General features: G+C 41.4%; 2 protein-coding genes across 5 annotated transcripts in view; both read left to right on the top strand.

Moving 5' to 3' along the window:
• Nucleotides 1-1469: 1469 nt before the first annotated feature.
• Sema5c (Semaphorin 5c) lies at nucleotides 1470-15789 on the top strand. Of its 2 annotated transcripts, none has more exons than NM_137449.3 (12): nucleotides 1470-1953; nucleotides 2342-2505; nucleotides 3260-3359; nucleotides 11229-11436; nucleotides 11540-11713; nucleotides 12104-12235; nucleotides 12299-12501; nucleotides 12576-13382; nucleotides 13491-14401; nucleotides 14466-14621; nucleotides 14688-14890; nucleotides 14947-15789. In NM_137449.3, the coding sequence occupies exons 1-12, from the start codon at nucleotides 1949-1951 to the stop codon at nucleotides 15163-15165; spliced, it is 3282 nt and encodes a 1093-aa protein (NP_611293.3). In that variant the 5' UTR covers nucleotides 1470-1948; the 3' UTR covers nucleotides 15166-15789. The 2 variants fall into 2 exon arrangements, with proteins under 2 accessions (NP_611293.3, NP_001163430.1); NM_001169959.2 differs by having other exon boundaries at nucleotides 1470-1739; nucleotides 14947-15730.
• Nucleotides 15790-18440: 2651 nt separating this feature from the next.
• The window catches only part of rols (rolling pebbles), a 56635-nt gene continuing 48321 nt past the window's right edge, over nucleotides 18441-26754 (top strand). For all 3 annotated transcript variants that reach the window (NM_001274810.1, NM_001274808.1, NM_168487.2), the window contains exons 1-2: nucleotides 18441-18738; nucleotides 21391-22319. In NM_001274810.1, coding sequence (NP_001261739.1) covers nucleotides 21392-22319 — 928 coding nt within the window. In that variant the 5' untranslated portion in view covers nucleotides 18441-18738; nucleotide 21391. The remainder of the gene's footprint in view (nucleotides 18739-21390; nucleotides 22320-26754) is intronic.

The raw sequence follows: 26754 nt of genomic DNA, 5'->3' as shown, positions 1-26754 counted from the left end.
ACCTTCGGGACGGTCCATTTGATGGTTTCGTATTTGTTCTCAGCGACCAGCTGTGTTTTCACACTTACTCTGGGAGTCAAGGCTGACAAAGATCTGAATAGTACAGCCTGGGATGTCTGCAGTAAAAGGAAAACCTTGGAAGGAACACTAAAAAAATAGAACAAAGCCCCACCAGGTGAATGAGCAAAACTAATCCCGTGAAAATGCGTCATATCTGTTGTTGTTCCTTAAATAAGAACTTTATGGTGTTGGACTTGAGATGAGTGATTCAGGTACTGTAAACTGTTGTACAAAGCATTAAAACACCGTTTATACTTCATTATGATAAAGAAATAATTAAATAAGTGATAAATCATTCCTTTTGTATCAAAAATATACTATACTATCTATCTGTATAGAATGAGAAAATCTATTAAATCATTTGTTTTGGCGCCATTTCTATGATTTGCTAATCGAGTATCTTTGCTGATGGGCAAAAACGTCGCAAGGCGGAAAAGATAGGATCTGTTGATCCCTCGTCTGGAGGAATATATCACGTGTCCTCGAACCGCGACGTCGGCAATACTAATGTCAATTTGTCAGGCTACCAAATCGAAGCACAGCAAGTGCCCGTCCCACCCTCCAAGTGGCTTCTCTATACCTCTTCGCGGAGCTGCACATCCCGATCCCGATCCCGGAGATTCAGATTCTGATTCTGAAGAGTCGTTCTCGTTGTCGTTGTCGCATGATATATGAGCGCCCTGCCCAGTTGCTGCTTCGGCTGCCGTAGCCGCGCCTCTTAACTCCCAAGCAGACACTGAGAGAAATTCGTACTTACTTTTGTGGGATGACTTGAAAAATAAATTTGGATTGCTATTACTATCTAAGAGACTTGCCCTTAAATTATTCGATTTAACAAACAGTTCAGTTAAAATAATAAATTACAAAGATGAAAATAAGGTCTTTTAATTATTTTATTATTATTTTTTATTTTTATTTTTACAGTTGAATTATATTATATATAGTTTTTAATTCATTGGATTATTTCATAGGTAAGGACCTCAAAACTATGCTACACTTCTGTGTACTTATAAATTTTATGAATTAAGGCTTGAAAAGTCTTTAACATTTAAGATACTAGCAGAAAATCATTAAAAACGAATACACATAATTCTGAAAAATATTTCTTGAATAAATTATGTAAAATATATTTTCGTTTTTAAATTTTGAATCAAAGGAAAGCGAATTTTAAATATTTTTTTCCTTGTTGTATTGCACATTTTTTCCGAGTGCATTCTTCAAGCCGAAATTGAGCCGGTTATCTTCGTCGGCGTTTTAGCCTGTTCTCTCTTGTTTGCCTCGGCGTTTTTTTTTTGTTTTGCGTTCGTGCTTCGTTTTCACGTTTTTGTTTTCGTTCCATTCGCTTCTCTGTCTCACTCTCTTCTCTCTCTATCGACTGACTATGGATCCGAATCCGAATCCATGGTGGGTTCAGTTTCTTGCGACTCTTTGCGCGGTCAACTTCGCCGATCGGTCGGGCATGCGCGTCCGTATAACTCGTATCTGAATAATCATAAGAGTAGGAAATCGAGGCAGAAGTAAAAACCCGTCTCGCTATATTCGTCGACCGTGTTGTTGGTGTCTATCTGTGTCTTTTGTCAATGTTTTTAACCCAACTCCACTTGAGGGGGAGCCAATCCGCCTTTCTTCTGAAAATTTCTTTCAAATAATACGAAAATCGTATGGAAAATTGAAAAATTGTGAGTGTTGTGTGCAAAGTGAACCACGGTGATCGTAGTTACGGTCAGATCATCTGAAGAATCAGAAACACGCGCCTTGCTCGATTCCCCTGCTTATCAGGCACATGCCTATATTATACAATTTACCAACAGTCTTTTACAATCTGTTCGCCGCAAAAGTTGAATGGAATAAATTTTAGTCTTTTATTTTGCACGAAACGTGACACTAAATGAAGTAAGTTTCGACTATCTCATCTGTATAATCGACGTTTTTTGCTGTTTACAATTTTTGTAATATTTTTTGAGGAAGTGTAAAGTGCTGCAACAAAAACTTATTACTAATCTTCAGGACAGATTAAGGGGTTTCTGTTAAATAGTGAAACATAATTCAAAATGAAATATAATTTAAACTTATTTAAAAGCTAGTGTTTAAGGAATTATTGAAGACAATTTTAATTTAAAAAATTTAAGAACTGTTATTTCTGAGTTGAAAAGAGGATAAATAACATTTAAGAAGAAATTGAGTTAGCGTTTGTTGAACGTCGATAATTAGTTAAAAATGTATGAAAAACTATATTATATCCACAACACACATTACAACTTCATTTCTTTTCTTTTTGCAGCATGTTAATACTGAAACTTCCCAAAATGTTTAGCCAACTGTGGCTTCTTCTGATTCTATCGCTCTTAACCCTAGAAGGCCCACAGCCTTCGACGGGCAGTGGTTATACGACAAAATCAAGTGTGGATTTGCTGGAAAACGATTCGCGATACATCTCATATCAAGGTGAGTTCTCGAGGTGGGCGGATTATCAAAAATTACTCGAAACTGTGTCAATTGCACGGCAATCAATCAAGTTGGCCACTTGAAGCGGTGGAACTGTAAATTGGGTTGATGTCTGTCAAAGTTCTAAGTGATTCCGAGAGTCTGCTGCAATCGATTGCACAAATGTTCGGTTCGATCGAACAGGTGCCATTTCGAATACAACGAATACACCCATCTGCCCAACTGTTTGTATTTGCACGGAATGTCAACAATGATCTCGATTTAACCGAGTTCCCCAACAAACCGCTTTTATGACACCCCAATACATTCGTGTATCTGCTGCTTTTAATCAGAAAAAGTTTCGCATTTTGTTAAAATATTTGTTCTTTTTTTGTGATTTTTGCACTGAAATGTATCTCGAAGTCCGTCTTAAAATGCGAACTCAGCCCAACGTTGTGTTGACAATGATTTTAATTTTTGTTTAGCGCTTTTTTATTTTATTTCGCACTTAAATATTGAAAAGTATATGTTTTACCAATGAATCAGTGAATCTTTTAAAAACCTTGAAAAATATGGGTTAAATAAAATTGAGCTTAATTGTGCCAAGATGCCAAAATGTTTTAATAAATTTGCAATATAATTGCTGAGATAATAATTGCTTATATAATAATTGCTAATATAATTGCTAATAAAACTTCAATTAAATTGCTTAGTATTTGTTTTTACGATTTTGTGCAATCTTTTTCTTACAAAAATGTTTTTATTTTCTTAACAGATTTAATGTCGACGGCCAAACGATTTTACGATCCCGAAACGACCTGGTATTCGGAAATGCTATTCGACGTGGCCAGGAACCAAGTGATTGTCGGCGCCAGGTAAAAACCGGGAGGCTATTGTTATTAGTTATTATAGATTTTGTTTCCGGCCAATTGAGTCACGGCTAAGCCGTGTACCTAGTCATTATGACTGTTTTTATTTTTCCTGTTGCGTCAAAACCCCAAAGATATGTACTGTTTGAAGGACTTGCTTTTTAATTAGTCTCACCGATAAGTGGGTCATTATTTTGGGCATTGATAGCGATAAGAAATGAAAAGGGAAAACACCCCCGAAAATAAATCGTCACTTAAGCATTTGTTAACTTTGGGTTATCAGCAGAGAGGCATTACGTAAAATTCGACGATCAGAAGAAAATAAACAGATGCATTGCGTACGTAAAACGGGTACTGATTATATTCGTCTTCTGTGTTTTTTTAGCGTATTACGCAAGTTACAAAAAAATACACAAAAGTGTATAAAAATGAAAGTGCACGCACTGGTATACCAAAGATTTTTTACATATCAACCAAGATCGACCAAAAACAAAAAAAACCCCTCGTCGAGAACTTATCTCAAGTACCTGCTGTGCGCAAGTGAATAAATAAAGATAATTGAGTGTAAAAAAAAGAATAAAAAAATTAAGAAAAGAGGGAAAGGGAACAAAACCGAAAAGGTAACCAAATAATAATATTGCAGCGCCGAGGGAGAAGTGGTATACTCCGTTTATTTGTTGAGCAATTTAATATACGCGTTTCGAGATACAAAAGTATCTGTCGCTTTAGCCGGGTTACTCGGTTCTTGTAGTTTACTTTTCATTTACGCGTCTTGAAGTTTGTTTGTTTCTGCTTCGCATAGATATGGATGCGATACTACTCCACCTCTGTCGGAAAAAAAAACACGATAAGATACACACATGGACGCATGTGTCTATAGTGTCGTCATGTTGATAAACCCACCTTAACCCATTGCTGCCCGGGAAGGGAAGTCGTTTATCATGTTCCCTTGTCGTCAATCATTTGTCATACTTTTCAGTTTCAGTTTTAGTTGCCTTTTCTATTCTTTATTGCCTACGATTTTCACTTCGACCATAACTCCACTCTGCCATATTTTTTGTTGCTCTCTTATTTACCAACCTCTGAATTATGGCATAATGATAAGAGCCCGATATTAAAAAAAAAAAAAAAGAAAACCGTTTGTAGCGAAGGGCAGTTGCTCCATATAGAGGGAATTATGGTGCTGCCTGTAAGTAGGCGGCCAGATAGGCAAGTGGGCTTTATTAACCACATAAAACGTAATTTATTTTTATAATGTGTGGGCTTAGTTGATAGAGCCAACTAAGCAAAGGGACTAGACGGGTTTTTAGATAGCACCAGCCTCTGGGATTTCTTTTAACTTTTTGCCTTGAGACTGTGCTCAATACTTTGAGCTGCTTCGATGAGAGATAAACTTTTATTTTGTGAAAGTTGAGGAGGTCTTGATTAGATATATAGGTTAAAGACTTTACTTCGATTGACACAAGTCTTACTTAGTGACTGCTATGAATCAGTAATGTTTGCTTACATTTTTGCAAAGAAATATCAAGTAGTCTGAACTTTATGAAGTAAATATTGTAACTACCTTTTTGTTATTCAATTTTTGGAATATACACTATGGATCATTACAATCTCAAATCAAAATCAACTGAAGATTGCACGTAGCGATTTAATTTGGTACGAGATAAGTGCCACCACTTTTGGTGCACTACCAATTTCAGTCCTAATCTCTAGTAAACCACCTGAGGTTAACTATCATTCTTGTTAAAGCAGTTTCGATAAGGCTTCCTTCGAATAAAATAGAAGTATGGTGCTCGCTTTGAAGACCCGCAAAAGTCGAAACCCACCGAATGACCCTCGAAGTAAACCCCCAACGTAAACCATCTCTAATCGCAGACCGCATTTTAATTGTGGCAATCCGGCCGATCACATCAAAACTACACAGTCGAACAATAGTTTTTATGATTTCTGTGGTTTAGATGGGCAATTGCCAATGAACTGGTAGTGGTACTATGCACATACTACATAGTATCTGTAAATGTATCTGTATCTGTGCGGTGTATTTGCTGTGCAGATGTGCTGGTGAGTGCATGCTCCTTGTATCTGGACTGCAGCACACTTGACACGACTGCAAGATCGGATTACTGCCAGCCGCCTGTTGACGGGCTCGGCTCTGGAAAATGGGAATGGAATCGAGAGTGGTGGAATGGGCATGGAATCGGGACTGGAATGGGCATGGATATGGGACTCCTTCAGTCTTTTGCCCGTGTTCCATGACGAGTGACGAGGCAACTTGCTCGGTTGGTAACCGTCGCGTAATTTTCTGTCATGAACAGGAAAATGGAGCGGCATGTTGGTACACTGAGAGAAATTAGCTACTTAGGTTTCAAAAAATTTTATTATTGAGACAAATTATATTTTCTTTTTAATACTTAGCTCGAATTAATGTTCACTGGCATGTTGTTTTCAAATTATTATAAAAGTCTTTCTTGTACATCGCAGTGCATTTGGCTCGCAGTGTCCCATGCAACTGGCCGAAATTTGATATAGACTGCATTAAAATAATATTGCTTTTTGTTTTCGCTTTCGTTCGCTTGCCTTCGAGCCTTTTTTTTTGTGTGAGTTCAGTTCCTACATTACCAGTACATTATTTTCATATGTAGGTATTATTTTTCGGAGGGGTCGCATAAGCGTTGTATTTTATGTTGTGGCCTGTCGCAAATGGAGCATGCAAATGACCTGCTGGGAACCATTTCAAATGTTTATACATATGGCCAAACAAAATGTTATATAAACAAGGAAATTATTTTCGTGTGTTGTGCATTACCCGTAATATTGTTTTTCCACTCGAAAATCTTGGAGTGGACAATGCCACGTCAGGGATTTTATTTCAATGGGAGCGCAGTGTCTGACTGTACAATATTAAATATGTTTTTCTCATAGCAATCCAGCTTAAACTAAACATTTGTGTAATAAATCATTATGGTTGTTGGCTAGGAACCACCCAAACTGCCCAAATTACTTGAAACTCAATCTCTGAACTACAAGATACAAAAATGCACCTGTGACAGTCGCGTCAACTCGACGGCTACTGGAGCACACGGATGCCGAAATTGAAATCCAAATTAATCAAACCGTGTTGCACCAGAAACCCGGCACCCCCCTCGCAAACAGGGGCGTTTGCAAAAGGAGAGGGGGGTGGGGTCAGGGCGTTTTGCGAACTGTTGGCAAGCATTTTGCATATTTCTATTAAAAACCCCTTGAGTGGCTCCAGACTGACACAAAGCTATTCGAACGCGGATTGATATTGAGAGCCTGGAATGCGGTAGCGTAGGCAGAGCTCATAAAAGTGGCACAGTCATAACTGCCTATGAAGAAACATGCTGAGCAAGTTAAACATTTCAGTTCCTAGCTTACAAGTTTACCCAAGAGAATGTATTATAAATCCAGATTATGACTTTAGCTATAAGAAAGCTACAAGCTGGACTTTTACTCATTTTGGAATTACTATTTACTACCTAGATTTACCCTTTAATAACACAGTTAAATGTCGAATCAAATTTTCCTTTAGTCAAGTGAAAAATTCGCTTTTCGAAGCTTGCCTGTAAATGCTGCAGTTTCAGCCGAGATTAGTGGCGGCCAGTGCGACGGCAATTTTAATTACAAGTAACCCATTTAAGCCCGGCCAGAGCGTGATTTGCCGCCAGTGGAGCGGCGGACAGGACGCCCACGCACCTGGCGCACCGGCGGCCACTTGGCCAACATGGTGGCATGGTGCTATATAGTATAGTTAGTACCTGGCCAAATCCAAATGACTGGCAATAGGCGACAGGCGGCGACACCGCATTTTTAATAGCCCCAGTCTCGGTCGCAGTCTCAGATCGAAAGAGAGTCGAATACTCGTATGTATCCGTATCTGGTATCTGGTATCTATGGGGCCGCAACTTCAACTCCAACTCCAAACTCCACTTGCTCCACTGCGCTTACAAAGAGGCCTTTTTGTTATCTTGTCGCGCTTGTCGTTCAAATAAAAGTTGACGGCGGCGCAAGGTGTGCGAAATAAGCGAATTGCGAATGCTCAGGGGTGCACACACACTCGACCATATCGATACGAAAATACTTCCAGATACAGATACATTACATGTAGATCATTTTTGTGGTCTGTTGTGCGGATAAGTGGGTGGTGTGGTGCAAATGGGTCATGGCGAGTTTAACAGCGTTACGGTTTACCCAATTTTTATGGGTTTTTTTTTTAAATATTTATATTTTATTTCTTTTCGCCCGAGTATTGCACAAGTTTAAGCTGCACAGCTGGCATGATTTTATTGATCTTCATATTACGTTTTTGCAACAAAAGGCAAATATTTACCTTATTGTAAGCCGCTTTATAACAAGTTTAGATTAACTTATAGATATCAGAATAAAGTTTTATAGAATGTTTTTTGTTTAGTTTAATAATCTCAAGAGCTTTCGAAGCTAAAGACTCGTTAGAGATCAGAAAATATGTAAAGAATTTCTAAGTGCAGCAGGAAAGCTTTGAGCAGGTACAGAAGATAACCCATATGATGATCGATTGGGCAAACATCCGACCATTTCCATGTGCGAATTTGGCATATTTGCACGCACGCGCTCCGTTGAGATAGCAAATGGCAAAGAATGAAGAAACAAATAAACATTAAACAACTAAGCAAACAAACCAAAACAGCACACAATAAAAAAAAATAGAAAACAGAAAGAAAAGCGGTACATGTGTATCGCCCTTTTTTCACACCTAAGCGGAATTTTCGCTGTCGCCAGGTGAAACGAATGATAAAATCAGGTGAGGCGGCTGATGATGAGTGCGCAAGAGGGGGAGGGGGGGGTTAGCTATTCGAAAGCCAATGCTAATTGACAAGGCCGTTGCTTATCGCTCACTGGGCGTAGTTTTGTTGGTCTCACTCAGAAATAAAAATATAAAAAAACAGCGCATTGAACTTGACAGGCACGCATAAAAAATTGAATAGTTTCTAAAGCCATTGAAGAACTAAGAAAGCAGAAACGTTGCATCTTTGAAGTTTTTAAAAACTTTTATTTATAGCTTATTTTACTGTGTATGAAATTAACAGAACGTTTTGGGAATTTGCTACGCTTGTTTAGAATTTGTTGCGGTTTGTTTTGGATTTTAGAACATAAATACAAATGTGTAGAATATACATATAATGCTTATTTTCTATGAAAATACATATTTATCGTCTTTAGTAATTTATATCGAGGCTGTAAGATAATATTTCATATATTTTTGCTGTCTTCATTTCTAAGTACAAAAGCATTAAAAATACGGCTTTATTCTTCGTCATAGTTGTTTTTACGAATTGATATGATTTCCTAAGTATTATTTTGATTCAAGTGATAAAGCAGTTGGCCACTTAGAAAACCTGGTGGACTTTAAAATGCCGGCTGCTTAAATTGCTCACTTGTGATTTATTGATTTTTTTTTTTGAATTGATAGCAGGAACCGCTATGTCAACTTTTTGACTTCAGACTGTGACGAGCACAATCAGCAGTAATTAATTTTCGCAGCCGTTAAGTCTAGGCGAGATTTTACACACGACATGCCAGTAAATGTACTTTTTTTTTATTTATTATTATGATGGTTTTTTTTTGTTATTTTCATTCACATTCCCCGGCTTTTGTCGTGTCATTTTCACATGGATATTCGAATGAATTAGTGTCGCTAGGTGTTGGTTATACGATTTCCGGTAACGCCTCACTAAATGGCTTGCAAATGCTGCACGAACACTTGAGATACACCCATCGAGTGATATAGGAGCTTTTTAGGGGCTAAGAACCCTGAGTTATAATCTTGGACTCTCAATGCACTTTGCGACTTATATGGGCCTATAAACTTATTCGTATTTATGAGTGTTTTTATATTGACACAATTTCAGCTATCACATCCTTACTCAACTATCCTATCAATGGTCAATAATCTCAAGTTCCTAGAAATGTCAATATTTGAAAGGCAATAAGTACTCAACAAGTAGTAAACAAAGATCAAATAATATAAGTCTAGGATAAACCGAAAAAGGAAGGAATCTGACGAAATATACGATTACATGCCAAATTAAAATTATGAATAGTCTTAAATAGGTTTGATCATTTTCATGGTATCTTTTCAATTTATTTTGCAGTAGATATCATGACAGATCAATTAATTAACACTTAATCAAAGGCAGTAATTCAAGCGTGTAGCAACCATGGTAGTCATATAATATTTGCATCTGCCAACACCTTAAATACACCTTTTCACTTAGCCCATAATATCCAGAGATATTGACAGCTGCCTTCTAGGGTCCCACTTTGAATGTTTGGGAAGGGCGATGATGTTTGCCGATGGCTGAGCTGCGTTTTTCGCAAGAGTTGGCGTGTTTATTACCTCATCACGTACCGCTTAAGACGCACAAGCATCGCGTGGAGCTCGAGTTACACCTGAGCGGTATACATATATACGCACATATATTTGTATAGATACATATTCACCTGAGTTACAACTGCACGGGGGCTGATGTGCCACGCGCCTTGCGCCAGCTGCAATCCAAATGATTGATATTGGGCGATCTGGCTGACGATCAAGTATCTGCACTGAGAAAAAAATTAACGAATGGCTATTCAGAGTTGTTTATTTTGCAAGAATATAAGCAAGTTCATATTTAGTTTCTTGTATAGTCATACGATTCGTGTTTAAATGCCTGCAGTTAAGTTACAGCATTCGAGAGTTATTTTTTGCAGATTAATATGCTAATTTCTTCGAGTGTACTTGCTCTGCGCAACTCAGCATTCAATTTATATCCTAAGGCCGCTAAACAGCCGCAAGTGACCATTAGATGGCCGGACTGTGGGCAGTGATCTCTTTTTTTTTCGCTCGGATCTTTGGCGACGTCTGGTCGGCGGCATTCCTTCTAAAGCCCAAGCACGGCGGCATTCTCCGATTCCGATCTCTGTTCACAGTTCTCCATTCCATTCCAAACTGAATCCCAATCGCCATCCAAAGCCACCTCTTAGCTGGAAAAAATGCGGCTGTCCAAGTCGAGATGTAACCATTTAGCAATTGCTTCTCGAGCATTCGAAATGGTTGCACTTGATCTATTGATCTTCGTGTTCGTTTCGCCAAAAGCGCGTAGCACAGTGGTTGTGTTAGAATAATTGGTAAAATTAGCGGGCTACAGTAGTAACTTACAAAATTACTTAAATGAAAAAAATTAGTAATATATAGAAAATACTGCAAATTACACAAATACATATTGCGAATAAAATACGTTTGTTAGAAAAACAATGATATAAAATATTATTCTTATACTTGCTAAATTTATTACCATTTTATGAATTCAGCTCATATGTAATGTTTAGTGCTCAGCCTTCGCCCACAATAGTTTTGCATGAGTTTTAGAATGCTAAAATCCACTGCATGTGGGTACCACTGTGGCGGAGCCAAGTTTTGTTACCTGTTTGCCTTGCAGTTCAATGCACTGGCGGCCAACCAGTTCAAAATTATGACAGCTGTTGGTCAGGGGGGAGTGCGGAGGGGTGGCAATTGAAGCTGGAGCCGGAGTCAGCCTTATTTGTAAACAATTGTGGGCCGCCTCTCTAACTGTTATTGCTGGCCAATCGGTCGCCTTTCAACGGTCATACACTGCAATCAAATCGGAAAAAAATCTGAGTCCTTTTTGGATTTTAAGTGCAATAGTATTTGCTAGAAAGTGTAGTTCAATTTGTGCTATAAGAATCATATCATAATATTACTTGATGTTAAAGAGAAGAGAATTGATCTAATAAGTATGCTCCACTTACTTCAACATAGTAATATGCACATTGAACTGATTTGACTGAATAATTGAATACATTCGATTTTCCTTGCAGGGACACCCTGTACCGCATGTCTTTCGACCTGGAGCCGCTGGAGCGGGCCAGCTGGGGGGCCACGCCATCGGAGATCGCCATGTGCCAGGCAAAAGGCCAGTCGGAGCGATGGTGTCGCAACTATGTGCGCGTGCTCCACAGCTACGGTGAGAACCAGCTGTACGCGTGTGGGACGAACGCCTTCCAGCCGAGCTGTTCGTGGCGCCAGGTGAGTGGTCGTCCAAGTCGCCCATGTCGACCAATTCGTGTCCAATTCTTTGGAGTCGCCAGTCTGACGCGCCATTTACCCCAACCCTTGGTGCTTCTTGCAGATGGAGAACCTCACAGTCACCGGCGTGGACAGCGGCGTGGTCAAGTGTCCATTTCATCCGCAGGCGAACAGCACCAGTCTGCTGCAGTCCAATGGGCAACTCTTTGTGGGCACCGCCACTGATTTCTCGGGCAGCGATGTGGCCATCCTGCGAACAGGAGTGGAGTCCAATAAGGTGGGTATCTGAAACGATCACACACTGCGGATGAGTAATATTTGTAAAAAATATATAAAAAATTATCACTTAAGCAGAGTTTTACAATTTTCCTTATTTATATAACCAAATTCGTAGTTATTTTCTATAAATTCAACGTAAAAGTTTATTTTAAAGAATCTGATTTTTTGTAAGCCCACACGGCGTATGAGTTATGTGCATTTTTAAAGCACCGAAACAAATGTAACTGGACAAAATCATTGTTAACTTGACTGTTTTTTTTTAACAAATAGACATGCTGATTCTTAATTCATTTTAACAATAAAATGCATTTGAGTAAGATCCATATGCTGGCGTAGTTAGGCCACACCCCTGCCCACACTTCTAATGGTTCTATTATCCAATTTTCAGCGTTTCCTCCGCACCAAGCAATATAATAACAACTGGCTGAGTGGAGCCCAATTCGTGGGAAGCTTCGAGGCTGGCCACTTTGTATATTTTCTGCTACGCGAATCGGCCGCCGAGCACATGAGTTGTGGCAAGGTGAGTGATTACATTAAATTCATACAAATTCTATTTCAAGCTAAGAGATTAATGCACTTTCAGGTGATATACTCCAGAGTTGCTAGGGTGTGCAAGAATGATGTGGGCGGTGGTGGTCAGTTGCTAAGGGACAATTGGACATCGTTTCTGAAGGCTCGTCTCAATTGCTCACTGCCTGGCGAATATCCTTATTATTTCGATGAGATCCAAGGCATGACGTATGCCGAATCCGAATCCATTCTCTATGCCACCTTCAGAACGTCGGGGTAAGTATTCTGCAACTTCTATATCTTTTAACTTGACTAAAACTCATCATTTTCCTTATTTCGTAAACCTATAGATCCAGCATATTTGGATCAGCTGTTTGTGCCTACAACCTGAGCTCCATTAACGCAGCCTTCGATGGACCCTTTAAGCAGCAGGAGCACTCGGATGCGGCCTGGAAAACGGTCAACACGAATCAGCGGAGTCAGTTCCAGTGCGGAACGAGTAGTATTGGCCACTGGCTGGAGAGCTCACGTTACCAACTGATGGATGAGGCAGTGCAGCCAATTGGAGCAGAGCCATTGTACCACTCCAAACTGGAACAATTCGGCCGCCTGGCGTTGGACATCATAAACACAAAGACGGAGCAAGTGCACGTGCTCTTCGTGGCCAGCAGTGGGAATCACATAAAGAAATTGTCCGTAAAGTACGATGGCGATGGAGTTCAGACATGTCTGGTGGAACTTTGGCAGGCGGACGATACTGGTACTAGTAGCCTACTGAATATGGCCTATCTGAAAGTCAGTGATTCCCTCTATCTGGGCACCGATCTGGCGCTCACCCGGATTCCCGCCCAGCACTGCAGTCGCCATGTGTCGCAGTCAAGTTGTCTGAACTCCATGGATCCCTACTGCGGCTGGAACGAACTGGTGGAGCGCTGCATGCCACAGCCACAGGATTCCTCTGTACTGCAACACTGGCATCAGGCGCCACAGATCACCTGTCCTGTACTAAATGCCCCCATCGATGGCGGTTGGTCTACCTGGAGTCCATGGGCCGTTTGCCAGCAGCACGAGCAGCCGGATAGCAATTGCCAGTGCCGACAGCGCAGTTGCAACAATCCTCAGCCACAACATGGAGGTGCCACCTGCGAGGGCATCAGGTGTGTACAATTTGTATAATTTGTTAAACCAATATAGCAGTATACAAATTAATTTAATTATAAAGAGGCAGTAAGGAACCTATTGTAATTATATTTCCTTTATTTCAGCACCCAAGTGACGAACTGCACGCAGCACGGAGGATGGACGGAGTGGTCAGCATGGTCGCCCTGCTCCCAGACCTGCGGCATTGCCGTGAAGATCCGACGACGCACCTGTGGAAATCCGCGTCCGGCATTCGGCGGTCGCACCTGTGTGGGATCGGAGCAGTCGGAGATGTACTGCCGCCACTTGCCACCGTGCCCGGTGGCCAAGCCGCAGTCCGTGGATGGCGGATGGGGACCGTGGGGCGAGTGGAGTGAGTGCAGTGCCCAGTGCGGCGGTGGTTTCCGAATGCGACGACGTGAGTGCAACGATCCGGCTCCACTCAATGGCGGAATGGAGTGCCCGGGCTGTCGGCTGGACTATGAGGAGTGCAACATGCAGAGCTGTCAGGAGGTGCGCAAACTCAGTGCCTGGACACCGTGGCTAACGGTGACCGGGAGCGGAAATTCAAGTGAACCGCACATGGAGAGGCGATTCAGGTTCGTCTGTCGTGCCACCAGTCCAGATCCGAGTTCCGTCCGAATTGGCCTGCCCAAGGAGGAGTCGCGCAATTGTCATGCTGATGGCAGCTGCCAGCGGCAGGTTGATCACGACTCCGCGGACTCCGATGCTGCGGACTGGTCACCATGCAGCGTCAGTTGCGGTGGTGGTGTCCAGCAACGTCACCGCGGTCGTGGAAGCCAGAGTCGGGTATGCAATATACACGCCTGCCCGGCGGAAGAACAGCTAAGTAGTAATAGCCTGGATAACGAGTTGGAACACGGCGAATGGGGCTGCTGGTCCGAGTGGTCTGCCTGCTCGGTGACCTGCGGATTGGGACTACGGCGGAGGACACGTCGTTGCCTAGCGGGTCACGACCGGCTATGTCAGGGTCGTGCACTCGAAGAACAGAAGTGTGAAATGGTGCCATGCGAAGGTGGGTCATCATTATACATAACATTTTCCATAGAAAACCAACTATGTAATTGATTTCTCCTTAGATTTCCTAGGTTGGAGCGCTTGGAGCGAGTGGTCGAGCTGCTCCAGCGATGGCATCCGACTGAGACATCGCCGCTGCCTGGTGGAGCAGCCCGGTTCGATGGAGTGCCGTGGTGCGGAGTTCGAGAAGACCGCCTGTGTGCCCAATGAGTGCGAGGGTAAGTCAAGCTTTGATTCATTTGAATGGAAAAACATTTTCTTATCCATATGTAATACACTTGCAGAAACCCAAACTGCTTCGACTGCCACGCTACCCATCGTGATCTTCGTTGGCCTGCTTTTCACAGTGGCCTGTTGCCTGGCCACCTACAGATTCACCAAGAAACGATTCATGTTAAGTGCTGAGGAGGCATTAAACAAAACCACGACGACAACAGCCAGTTTCGACACCTATCCCAATCAGTACTCCAGTCTGCCCACCAAGGATGTAAGTTAAAATACTTTTATAATTTATTAAATATAAAATATTATATTTGTTTGCAGTACTACGATCAGCGACCCAAACGGCAGTCCAGCTTCCGGATGCCGGCCAAGACCAGTAATTTGGGCAACGGCAATGGCACCCTCAATCGGAACAACATGCACCAAAATAATACGCCCAAAGTTCTGGCCAAAACGTATATCGACTGCGAATCCGGAACGATCAAACGACAATCGGCACTGAACAATTGCCGCAGTAATATCGACGACGAGAAGTTCTAAGGAAACCCGCGATCTTCGATATCCAAAAGTGCCATCTAATGACTATGGAAATGTTACAACGAGAGAGACAAGTTTTATTTTTGCGCCAAAGCGATGCAGATGCAAAATGTTCCTTGATTGACTCACATTGAGTCGTTTATTGAAGCTAATTTAGCTGGTTATCGAATTAAGTAGTTATAGCATGTAATATGTAGCACACTAAATTTCCCCACAGCTATGTTCAAAAAGTATTTTAGTTGGTTCCCTAAATTTCAGAGTGCAGATAACGTATCTCTATTTTTGCTTTTAGTATTGTAGATACTGCCATCAAAAATTGTTGTATAAATCGCGTAAGCTTATGATATGGCCCAACCAGCGAGACTGACCGTTTATGATTGTCTAAACAAATTTGTTAAATTTCACAAAATTAAAGCAAGCAGCATTGCTTTAACTAAATTAAATATACTTATTTTCAGAACATATCTTTAACTTATCATATTTTATAGAATTCGAACTGACATAGTCGATCATGTTAAGAATAGTCCTTAAGATATGTAATTGAATAAATACAGTTTTACTAACCGACACAGTTGCTTGGATTCCCATTGAAATTAACGATGAATGCTAAATTTTAGTTATCCAGCTGGTAAGAATACGATTCATACGGACTAACGGACGGACAGGCATACGGACGGACAGAAGGACATACGGACAAACTGACATGGTTAGATAGACTCGGCTAGTGTCCTGATAACGCTTCGCGTTACATGGTTTTCAAGAAAGCTAGCATACCCTTTTACTTAAAGCACAAATTGTGTTATAAATTTGTTGTATGCATTAATTTTTATTGGAGTGGCCAGAACCCAGGACACTTTCCAGGATACAAGTTCTGTGTGCGCTCTAAATCATGCCCCTACATAATGCGGCTCATTTTGCTTAACAGCTCTACGTTCGCTTATTGATCAAATAGACAATCTTAAGCTAAACTTAAATATCCAAGCTGACTCACTTTTTAAAAATTACCATTGATTGGAAAATAGCGAACGTCCGCAGGAAGATCTAAAGAAATGGATGGAAATGGTTATACCGTTCATGGCGTAGAGTTTATCGAGCATACAAAGTAGAGTCAAGTTTATAACAGAATACTGTGTATGGGCATAAAAATGTTAATAAATATACAATTAGCTCTATTAAGAATACACAATACAAATAAGATTAAACCACCCTCGTTTTTAGTCCACGTCAGCCAAAACACAACCCTTTATTAGCCAGGTCAGCAACCAATGGTCGTAGTTCCATAAACGAACAGAATACACACTTTAATGGCGCCACATACGATATCGCAAGTCTGCTTATGTTCCACATCATATCAATAATATCCAAATTTAAAATTTACTTAAACGATATTGAAGTTTAGCACTGCGCTTTTATATCTACATTAGAAAGGCATATTCTCTATGCATTCCGATCAAAAAGCGATCAATTGCCGCAAATCCTCATGAACTCTAAAATTTATGTGAGGTTCCCACAATAATTTATCAGTACGTGGAGTGCTCGAGTAATCTTCCAAGATTAAGAGGATTTCTTGAGCAGGCCGACCATTTGTCACAAATCATTCAAACACCAAGGGGACGAGAACGAATGGGAGTCGCACGGTGGAAAGTGGAAGTGATATTAAAGTGGGCAAAGATAAATACGGGGAAAGCGAGAAATTGAAACAGTTGCTAGGAAAAATCACCGAAATTCCAGCGCCTGAGCGCAGCAGTTCCAGCGAAGCGTTCATCTATCGTGTAATACAATCCGTGCGTAACTATAACTACTTAGTACACGGATGCATCTTGTATCTTCGATCCGCGAGGTCGACGAACTCCGTTCCGTACTGCGCATGCGTCGCCGCCTTCGCGGGAAGTGTGTCCTCCTGTCGCTGTCATCCAATTTCAAAACATGAAAAATTAGTCCATTTCCGTCGCATAGATCCGTGGATGCCAGCCCCATGTGCTCACCTCGGCTCATCCTTGGCCTCCGGGTTGAACGAACTGCAATTGTATCCCGTCCTGCGCGGCAGACTTGTTGCCGTTGCGTTGGAAAATCTCACCCTATGGGCATTGAACTCCGGCTCAGGATTGCTTATTGGGGTTGTGGTTTAGGTGGTTCTGGATTCCCAGGTACAGTCACCGGGATCTAGGCTAATTGGAAAAGAATGCAGCAACGCAGAAAATAATATGTAATCTGTGGCCAATGACAGCATTTGCTAATCACTCCAACAGGTGTTGCATCATTGCAATTTACGAGTTGTTTATAATAAAACGAAACAGTGAATTTAAAATACATTTAAAAATTGATGTATAAATGGAAATCGAAAATACCTGAAATTGGAATTAAACCTACATATGCATATGTATCTCAAAACTTATTATTGATCATTGTACATATATAACATATTAATGTTACTTATGTAACTCGTTAGAGCTTTGTAAAGTTGCAGTTCCCATCTTTCACTAACGATTTGGATATATAAACTTAGTCATAATTCTGCCATGTTAAGACTTTTGGGGTATACTTCGACCATTCCACTCCCCTAAACACACAGAGTAAAGTCCGACAGCCAAGATCGCAGTGCAATTAAATGGCAACCAAGCAAGCGACACTTTGGTTTCGCTGCCAAACTCCACTCCGCTCGAGTCCACCCCCACTCACCCCCTTTTCTTGGGAAAAGATGGGGCACATCCCATTAGAAACCGAGAACACTTCGCGGGGTGCAGCGAGAACAGACGCAACGTCTGCTTTCGAAGCCAGATATGTTCAGAATGAAATGTAAATGTTGCTAAAATAATATGATAAATGAAGTTAATTAAATCTATAATAAAAGAAAATTAAATACTTATAAACTGTATAATTATAGTTTGCAAAATATTTAAAAATATTATGTAATAATTCTATGCACGATTGGAGAACTATTTGATTTTCCAACTTTTGGCTGAAAAATGTCCAAATGGGCAACGCAGCTCTGGAAACGGAATCTAACAAAAGTGATGGACCGGCGCTGACTTCACGTTCTGCACCCGCGACTATTTTTAGCGCCGTCTTTGCTTCTTCGTCTAGTTAGCATTGGGGCAGATACACGTACATCCGAATGCACGGATGTATCTGAGCATCTACGCATAGTATATATCCTCCTGTTGCCGAGGGCGCTGTTGCGGCTGCGCTGCCTCACTTCTGATATTCCATTGCATCCATCGGATGCAGTTGCCGTCAGCTCGGCAATCCGCTCGTCTCAATTGCATTCCAGCGCGCGTTCGGTACGGATACGGATTCGGTTACGGCGGACACAAGATACGGATACAGCAGCGCCAATCGGATTAATTGCCACATTGGATTATCAGTGATAAAGTGAATGTGAAAGAATATTGACAAAAGTGGCACTACCATTGAAAAACCTAAATCGTGATTGCATAAAGTTCCTAAAATATATATTGTTAAACATCCACTGTGCGGATAGATCTTAAAAACGGAAGGGAAAACTGAAATTCCAGGATTGTTCCAACTAGAACTTATCATCTTGTACAAGCAGAGGAATTATAAAAGATATTAAAGGTTTGTATTAAAAATGTATACGCATATATTGTAGCATACTTTTTTGATTATTAAAATCATTAAAGTTCAAATGAATGCACTTCAATCATTTGGCGGATATGAAACTACAACAGCTTGACTTTAAAAATCCATAAAGATCCATTCAATTTACTATTACCTAGTACATTTCTCAAAGAATTTCATATAACTTTCTGAATAAGTTTTTTATAAAAGCTCAATATAATCGCGCAATGAGTAATGCCCAAGTAATTCGATGTCGCCTAGTATCTGGTGGAATGCGCAATATCTCGCCGATCTGGCGGATCGGGTCCTAAAAAGGGAGCATCGTTCAGTGACCATATCCCAGGGCATTTAAGTGGAAATGTCTTGAGCGGCGAGCCGAAACAAAGGCAGCTGAATTTAAATTGGGAACCAACTGAAAAATGTCGCATGTTCGATGGGGCGCCCATTGGCTCGAAAATGTGTAAAAATGAAAAAAAAAAAAAATAATAAGATGTAAACAACACAAAAAGAGTGAAAGAAAGAAGCACAAGTTCAAGACTCTCACAGATACTCCACACGCACACAACCTCAGCCGTGGCATAGCTAAAAGTAGAAACGCGCGCAGACGAAGCAATAAACTGCACGGAAAGTAGTTTAATGCAGTTTGCTGGGGATCCTAGAGCCCCCTGCATCCCCACGCCCTCCCTTCGCGCCACGCCCCTTGGCGCACGACAAACAACTACAAATACAACAAATGCAACCACGGCGCGCCGCCAACCCCAGTTTTCCGCCGCCGATCGTTTGGCCGATCTATTTTCGTACCGCTTAGGGATGTGTAGTTTTTCGTCGCCTAGAGTAATTTGTTTGTTGCATTAGTTTTGTGGAAAATCTACACTGCAAAAAAATGTAATAGCTAATCTATATACATAAGTAAATGTAAGTAAGATTTATAAAGACGACAGAAGAATGAAGGCATAATGATTTGATCAGATATATTTATTAATATAAGTTACTTCCCTATAGTAAATATGATATAATCATATATGCCATTAGATAGATATAGCTATATTAACCTTATATGGCTCCAAAACCATTTTAATAGATATTCATAATATTTTTGTGCCGCTTTTCAAAGATATTTCTTAAATACAAAACTGCAAAAACTAAAAAATAGCAGTGCATAATCGCCAAACCTAAGCAAACTGCAAACCAAGTTCAGCCCCGACTAAAGCGAATTTGCCCGCAAACCAACCGATGGCAATGTTTATTTAAAACTTTGCACTGCCAAAGTCAACTTGCAACTTGTGGTGGCAGTGGCACAAGCCAAACGTTAGTTTTTCCCCAGCGAATCTAAAATAATGGAATGGGGGACCCAACGGCAGCAACAATAACTATTGCAACACCTAGTCGAGGGGAAAGTTAGGGGGAGCAGAGGAAGGGGGGATGGATATGTCAAGAGGCCGATGACATTGCTAAAGAACTACAGTCAAACTTCGCTAAGCCCAACTTTCATTTCTAAGAAAATCTCGCATAGTTAAAACCTATTATAGGTATTGTAATTGTTCGAATATTCCTGGAAAGTGCATACTATACCCTCTGATATTTGATTTCATGTTACTTAAGATCCACTGTACTTCGAGTTCCTTGCACCGAGGAAGAAGCAGCTGAGGAAAACACCAGAATCGCTGCAGGGGGCACCCTCACACTTGAACAAGATAGAAAGATACGCACGCGCACCAAATGTGAGCGAGATGCGCATGTGGCCATAAAAACGAGGGGAAGTTCGTTGTCTATCGCCTGGGGGACACTTCCGTCTCCATTCCTGTGTGCTCCGCAGTGCCCTGCATGTCTGCAGTTGCCATGTACCGCAGTACCCCATGTGCCCCATTTCCCCGGGCTGCCTCCTTCCATGTGGGAACTGCTGGAGCCGAAGATTGATGTTGGGACAATTTCACGTCCCACTGTTCGCTGGGCATTAAGTGGCATTAAAGTTGTCCCGGCTTATCGCTATCTCACAAGCACAAGCTCGCACCTCAAGATGCACCTACACTGAGAGAAATCCATGCCACGAGCTAAAGTGAACTCTAAACTAGAAGCCCGCCCATTACAGACTTACAATTACAATTTTAGGATCTAAGCCCGAAATCAAACTATAGCTATTTTGCATTTTTATTACATTTAAATTCATATGGAAAGATACAGATAGTCAGCACAGAAATCAGATTGTAACAAATCAGATTTGGTTTAAAAAGATAGTTTTGTAGATTGGGACAAAGTATTTCTCCGTGTTTTTATCTGCCTAGCTAGCTCAACTGATCTGAACTCATTTCCGCTGGAAATCCCCATATTCGAGTGCGTTTTCATGGAGGACCGTTAAAATCAAGACAGCCCCAAAATTACATATGTCAAATTATGTTTAATGTGCGGCATTAGTCAGGTACAGTGGTGTTTAGAGAAGCTACTGGTGCTCGTAAATGGGGAGAAATGCAAAGAAAGCATTACCTTTTATAGCTCAAATCCATACAAAGATACTTTTAAATGTACAGTGCCATACTTCTTGTTGACTTTAAGATTGTATTTTAACCGTAAGCTAAAAAAAATAAAAAAAGCATTAACCCCATTTTTGAAATACTTTTAAATATGAAAATAATATATTTAAATATTTTACAGTATGCCCTCGCTGCAGCAAATTGCGCTCGCGATGGAAGGTGACCAATCGGAGCTACAGACACCGCCGCTGCCGATCAACCCGCCGCCCAAGGTGATGGCCAATGGAATCGTCTATGGCTTTCGCACCCGACACTTGTCCTGCATCGAGGAGAACGACTCGGACTCGTTGCACGGATCGTCCATTCCACATGCCTACGATATGATGCAGCAGGCGGACGAGACCTTCCAGAAGTTGAATGCCAACGAGGAGCAGGACGAGTCGGGTAGCGAGGATGGGGGATTGGAGAATCTGGACGATACGATCGCAATGATCGATGAATCGCGCCTTTTGGAGGCCGATTATCTGGATGAGCTCGTGGCCGAGGAGCAGTTGCAGGAGCAGGACGAGGATGAGGAGGAATCCTCTGATCTTGTCGACTCTGGCAATGTGGAGGAGGATTTCTGGCAGCCGAGCTTCAATCGGAATGACATCATGATGACCTCGGTTTATGGAGCTCTGAATGGCTCGTTGACGAGCGAAGTGTCTTCAACTGCAGCGCCGGGCTACTCCGAGTGTGCCACGCCCAGAAAGGAGGCGGAACCCGTTTATGCCACGCCGGAAAAGCGACGAGCCAGCAATCGGAGTTTCGACTCCACCTGCGCCTCGCTCACCAGTTCCTTATACGGCGGATCTATGAACTCCTCGCTGGATCTCAAGTACTCATCCTTGGGTGGTGGCGACTCGGTCAGTGGTGGCATTAGTGGAACCAGCACTTTGCGAGGAACTTCAGTGCCGCCAATGGATCTGTCCATGATATCCAGCGATGGCGTTAGTGCGCTGGACTGGGGATCTGCCAGTGTGAGCTGTGTTTTGGACTCCGGCGATGGGAATCCCGCCGAGGAGCTCAACGAGGAAATGGCCGCCAAGTGCTTGAGTGCAGCGGAAAGTGGTAAGTACCGGGTATATACGATAAATTGCCTATATATAAGCGATAAATATAAGCAGCGAATAACTTTAATAACACGTTTTAAAGAAGATCGAATACAATCGTTAAATCAAGAACCGCAGCCTTAACTTTAGGCGAAGTCCATAAATTCATTTATATGCGGATTCATTTACCTGTAAATTGTGAGCAAGGATCGGTTTTGCTATTGATCACTGTGTCGATTTCTCTGTGATGATTTCTTTTAACCGAAATGGCCATCCATCCATCAAGGCAGCAGGGCATTAAACTCATTTACAATCCTTCATTACCGGACATGCAAACAGGCGCACCGTTTTAATGACCCATTCGCAGCGGACCCATTTCGCTCTGCTCGCCATTAGAAAGGCAGCCCGCGAGGCGGCAACACTGACCCCCAGCACTTCCACTTCCACATCCACCTTCCCCAAAAGTATCTAGGGGCCACCAAGACCCCGATGTCTCCTGAGTCTCCTGCGTCCCCCTTCATCACCAATCTTCAAGTGCAACATCATCAGCAATATCCTCGGCCGAAAAACTAACAAACATCCATTGGCCGTGGGGAAGTTAACATGCACTCAGAAAAATGCAGCTACAGGTTTATAGCATAAGGCTCTTAATTGTTGGCAAGCTATAAAGTTTAGCTCAGAAACAACTTTCACAGAATCTGGCAGATACATTCTGAATAGCTGAAAATAAACTATATCCATATATTTTCATTTAAGTATATTTATTAATAGGTTTTTAATGTTTTTGGAGCATTACGAGTTTCAGTGCACACAATTCGATTGGCAATAGAGTAAACAAAGCCAGTGAAAGCCAAACAAGTGGCCGGACTTTGCCCATTTCACACAGATGTTTAACAAGCCGGGCCGGGTCATAAATCATCCAAATGGATATATTCACCGCGTTTATCCATCTTCCATTTGGTTAGCATATGACCGAGTCGCCGATCGAACAGATCCTCGGGGTGAAAACTCGCTGACATTGACAGTTTCTAATAGGAAAATTGGCCAAGATTTATGCACACGCCGCTGACTTCCATTTTAATTTAAAACCAATCAATAAACTGGCACACACATACAAAAAAAAACAAAAAGAGCTGCGCGTCCAACAAAAGTGCTCAACAAATTGCCAAATGATGCTGCAAAGTGCAATGTCACAGTAATTTACGTGCCACTCCAATGGCACAAAGCTGATGAGAATTTATGCTAAGGGTTAAAAGTGTCAGCCTCAAATTATGCATAGTGGGTGGTTTCGCCAACTGCGGCCATTAAAATGCTTTTAACCATTTTGGGCATCATCATCTCACTTAAAATGCCTTAAGAGTAAAAAATATATTCAATGCCGTTCTTATATTTAGGAGATACATTCAAAAATTGTTTAATATTTTTAATGCAGTTAGCACTACACAAATTTGAATAATTTGAATAATTTCAAAAATATTTTAGCTCTCAATTAATATTTCTAATAATCGAGAAATATATAGAACTCAATTTATTCAGACAGTCAGTCTGGTCTAGCTTGTCTACTCTCAGCTAGAAGAGCTTAAAAGTTAAAAGGTGCAACTAGAAGCAGTGCTGATCATCACCTACCTCAGACTTTTCATATTTTGAATAAAACGAATCAAAATGGCTTTTTAGTTAGTTATAGGTTTCTAATAACTCTCACAGATTTTCCATTCCAAACCCATTGTGCTGCAGCATTGCGTCTTTGGCTGAGTGCTGCGTGTGTGTGTGTTTGTGCGGAAAAGTGAAAAGTCATGAATCATATACATCATGATCACACCAAAGCGAAACACAGCACACGACCATGGCGAACTAGGATGGTTGATGATGATGATGATGATGATGGAGCTGCAGCAGCCGAGGCATTGGATATGCGACTGGATGGGTCCATAAAGTAACATGGCTTATCGCTGGAAAACTTTTAAAAAACACTTGAGATTGCGCCGAGAACGAGCGCGGTGGGCGAACCAAAGCTGAAGAGCGCTTGGAAGACGCGTCTACGAACAGGTATATGCACCTCTTCTGCAGAAGAACCCAAAACACAAAGATTCGCTGAGGCGAAGAAAGGGGCTGCGAGGATTGCGGATGGATGAGGATGGGGAATGGAGCAGTTGTTGGGGGCTTGTATCTACAAATAGAAGCGGAATGACGGCCGCAAGACAAAGTCAAACAAAAGACCCGAACGGTAGTTGCCATGAATGGACAACAAACTCCAAACCGGCTGGGAAGTACAGTGCATATCCATTACTTTAATTTCATAAGATACAAAAAATAAAAACAACATATCAGCTTATAAAGTAATACTAATGTAGAAAAAACACAAATCAGTGATTTGTGAAATTTAAAAACTGACTCTCGAAGAAAAAGTATCTCACGTAAGAAGAACGGTTATTGTTAGGCAAGCTCAACTGTATCTGCATCTGACGGATAATCGGCACGGACTTCGACTGAAGCTCGATGCCAAGCGCAGTTGCAAATGCAACTTTGTTGCCCGTGGGCACAGCATGGACTCCTCGGACAGACCAACTATTTATTGGAATGAATCCCGGCACTCCGACCCAGTCGCAGATTCAGATACGAGCCTCATAAAATTCCCGCGCACGCACCGGCGAATTCGAATGCATTTTTTGTGTTCGATAAAACGCGAGTCGGCAAATTCCCACAATCGACGCTGCACTTGAATCTGAATTCGAAATAGCTCTCTCAGTATTTATGAGATGAACTCTGCAGTCAGATAGTTTCTTGACCTGCGATAATGAAAGGGAAAAGGGGAGATCTATGGATGACAGCATAGTTCATATAATTGATTTAAATTTTTGTTGAATTCAATGTAAAACAGTGATATAAGAAGCCAAATATTATATTTATAAAAAAATCTATTTTTTTTCGGAGTACAATCTAATCTGGTACCATATTTATGGCTTTCTTATCAAGTGAAACGCTTGCAATTACATGTCATTTCTGGGTTTTTGCCCAGCACAGATTTTCTTGACCAAGTTATAGAAAAACTTTAGCCAGATGTCCCAACCTATACTGCCAGCTCGTCCCGCTCCCCTTATCGACGACCATTAATCAAGATTGTGTCAAAGGTATTAGCTCATTTGAGGGGGGGCTCAACATGAAATCGACTCCAGGGTCTGTGGGGATTTGGAACATTCGGGCGATTACAAACTATTACCGATGTCAACTGCCAGCGGTAGCATTCTATTATGTGAGCCCCGTGCTCGTCGATTTCCCCTGCTAATGAGTAGATTAATTCTAATGCAATTGAAACAGTGTCCGGCTTTCGCTTATCGAAATGTTTGTGGCTTGGGCAACAGCAGCGTGATTGCTAATGGGCTCGAAAGCTACCAGAATTGCTGATTACCAAGCTGATATTGCTGATGATGTTGGGAGCATTGCAACAATACCTTTAAATGGGTAATGGGCTCGCCAAGATACGAGCCAATCGGTTGAATAAATCTGTCGCACATAAATTGGGGTAGTAGATTGTTTTTGAATCGAAAACAGCACTTTTAGACCTTTGACAACCACTTAATTGTTAACTTACGATGCCTGAAAGTGGGGTACTTAATAGGTGCCCAAAATAAGTGTGAATGATGACTCAATTAGAAAGCAATATCCTCGAATCTCGGACACCAATTCGAGGGACAATATCCTTGTGTATACCCTCTCAAGAAGTGTCGTCTGGCTTATCGGGCAGATAACCCCTGCTGAATAGTGTTTCATGGGTTAATGCGACACCAAAGGCACGAACGCTTGCGTCATTAGGTAGCTCAGCCTGAAGAAGGGATACACCATACCCTTGCTCCGGCTTTTATGTTTGCTATTTCGGACTGACAACGCGATAAGGGACAGTTCATCCAGTCCAGCACCTCAATCAGTCAAAACCTAAGAAGAGCAAATACAATATGCACAAGTGGTACAAGTGTTAATAAGTGTAAAGACCAAATGATATCTGGTACTTTGGCGATGCAAGGGAAACAATAATTTATGCTGTACAATGTAAAGTTCAATGTAAAGTACCAAAGTCATTTGAAATTTTAAGGCTTCGAAAATACATACTGATAATAATAATCAGTGTCTGCATACCAAAATTGGTAATGGTAGCACTTAAGATCTTCAAGATAAATGGGTTCACATAGAAGTAACACTTTATAGAATCCAAATCTACACCCCTTAGGCAGATTTCCATTACAATCGATATACCCTAATCTCCACACTTAAGGGGTACGAAAAACAAATACAAATCCAACGACAGCGAAGCGTGAATGAATTTCCTCGGCGCAAATTGAAAAAAGAGTGATAGTGATAGTGGAACTGATAAGCGGCGAGCGAAAGAGATAGAGATAGAGAGACGGCGCTGCTGGAAACGGAAAACCGGTATGTGTGTAGAGTTTGAGTAGCTGGCTCAA

The sequence above is a fragment of the Drosophila melanogaster genome, chromosome 3L, assembly GCF_000001215.4.
Source record: "Drosophila melanogaster chromosome 3L".
Taxonomy (NCBI): domain Eukaryota; kingdom Metazoa; phylum Arthropoda; class Insecta; order Diptera; family Drosophilidae; genus Drosophila; species Drosophila melanogaster.
Note: the sequence above shows the minus strand (reverse complement) of the source record. Positions and strands in the feature narration are given on the sequence as shown.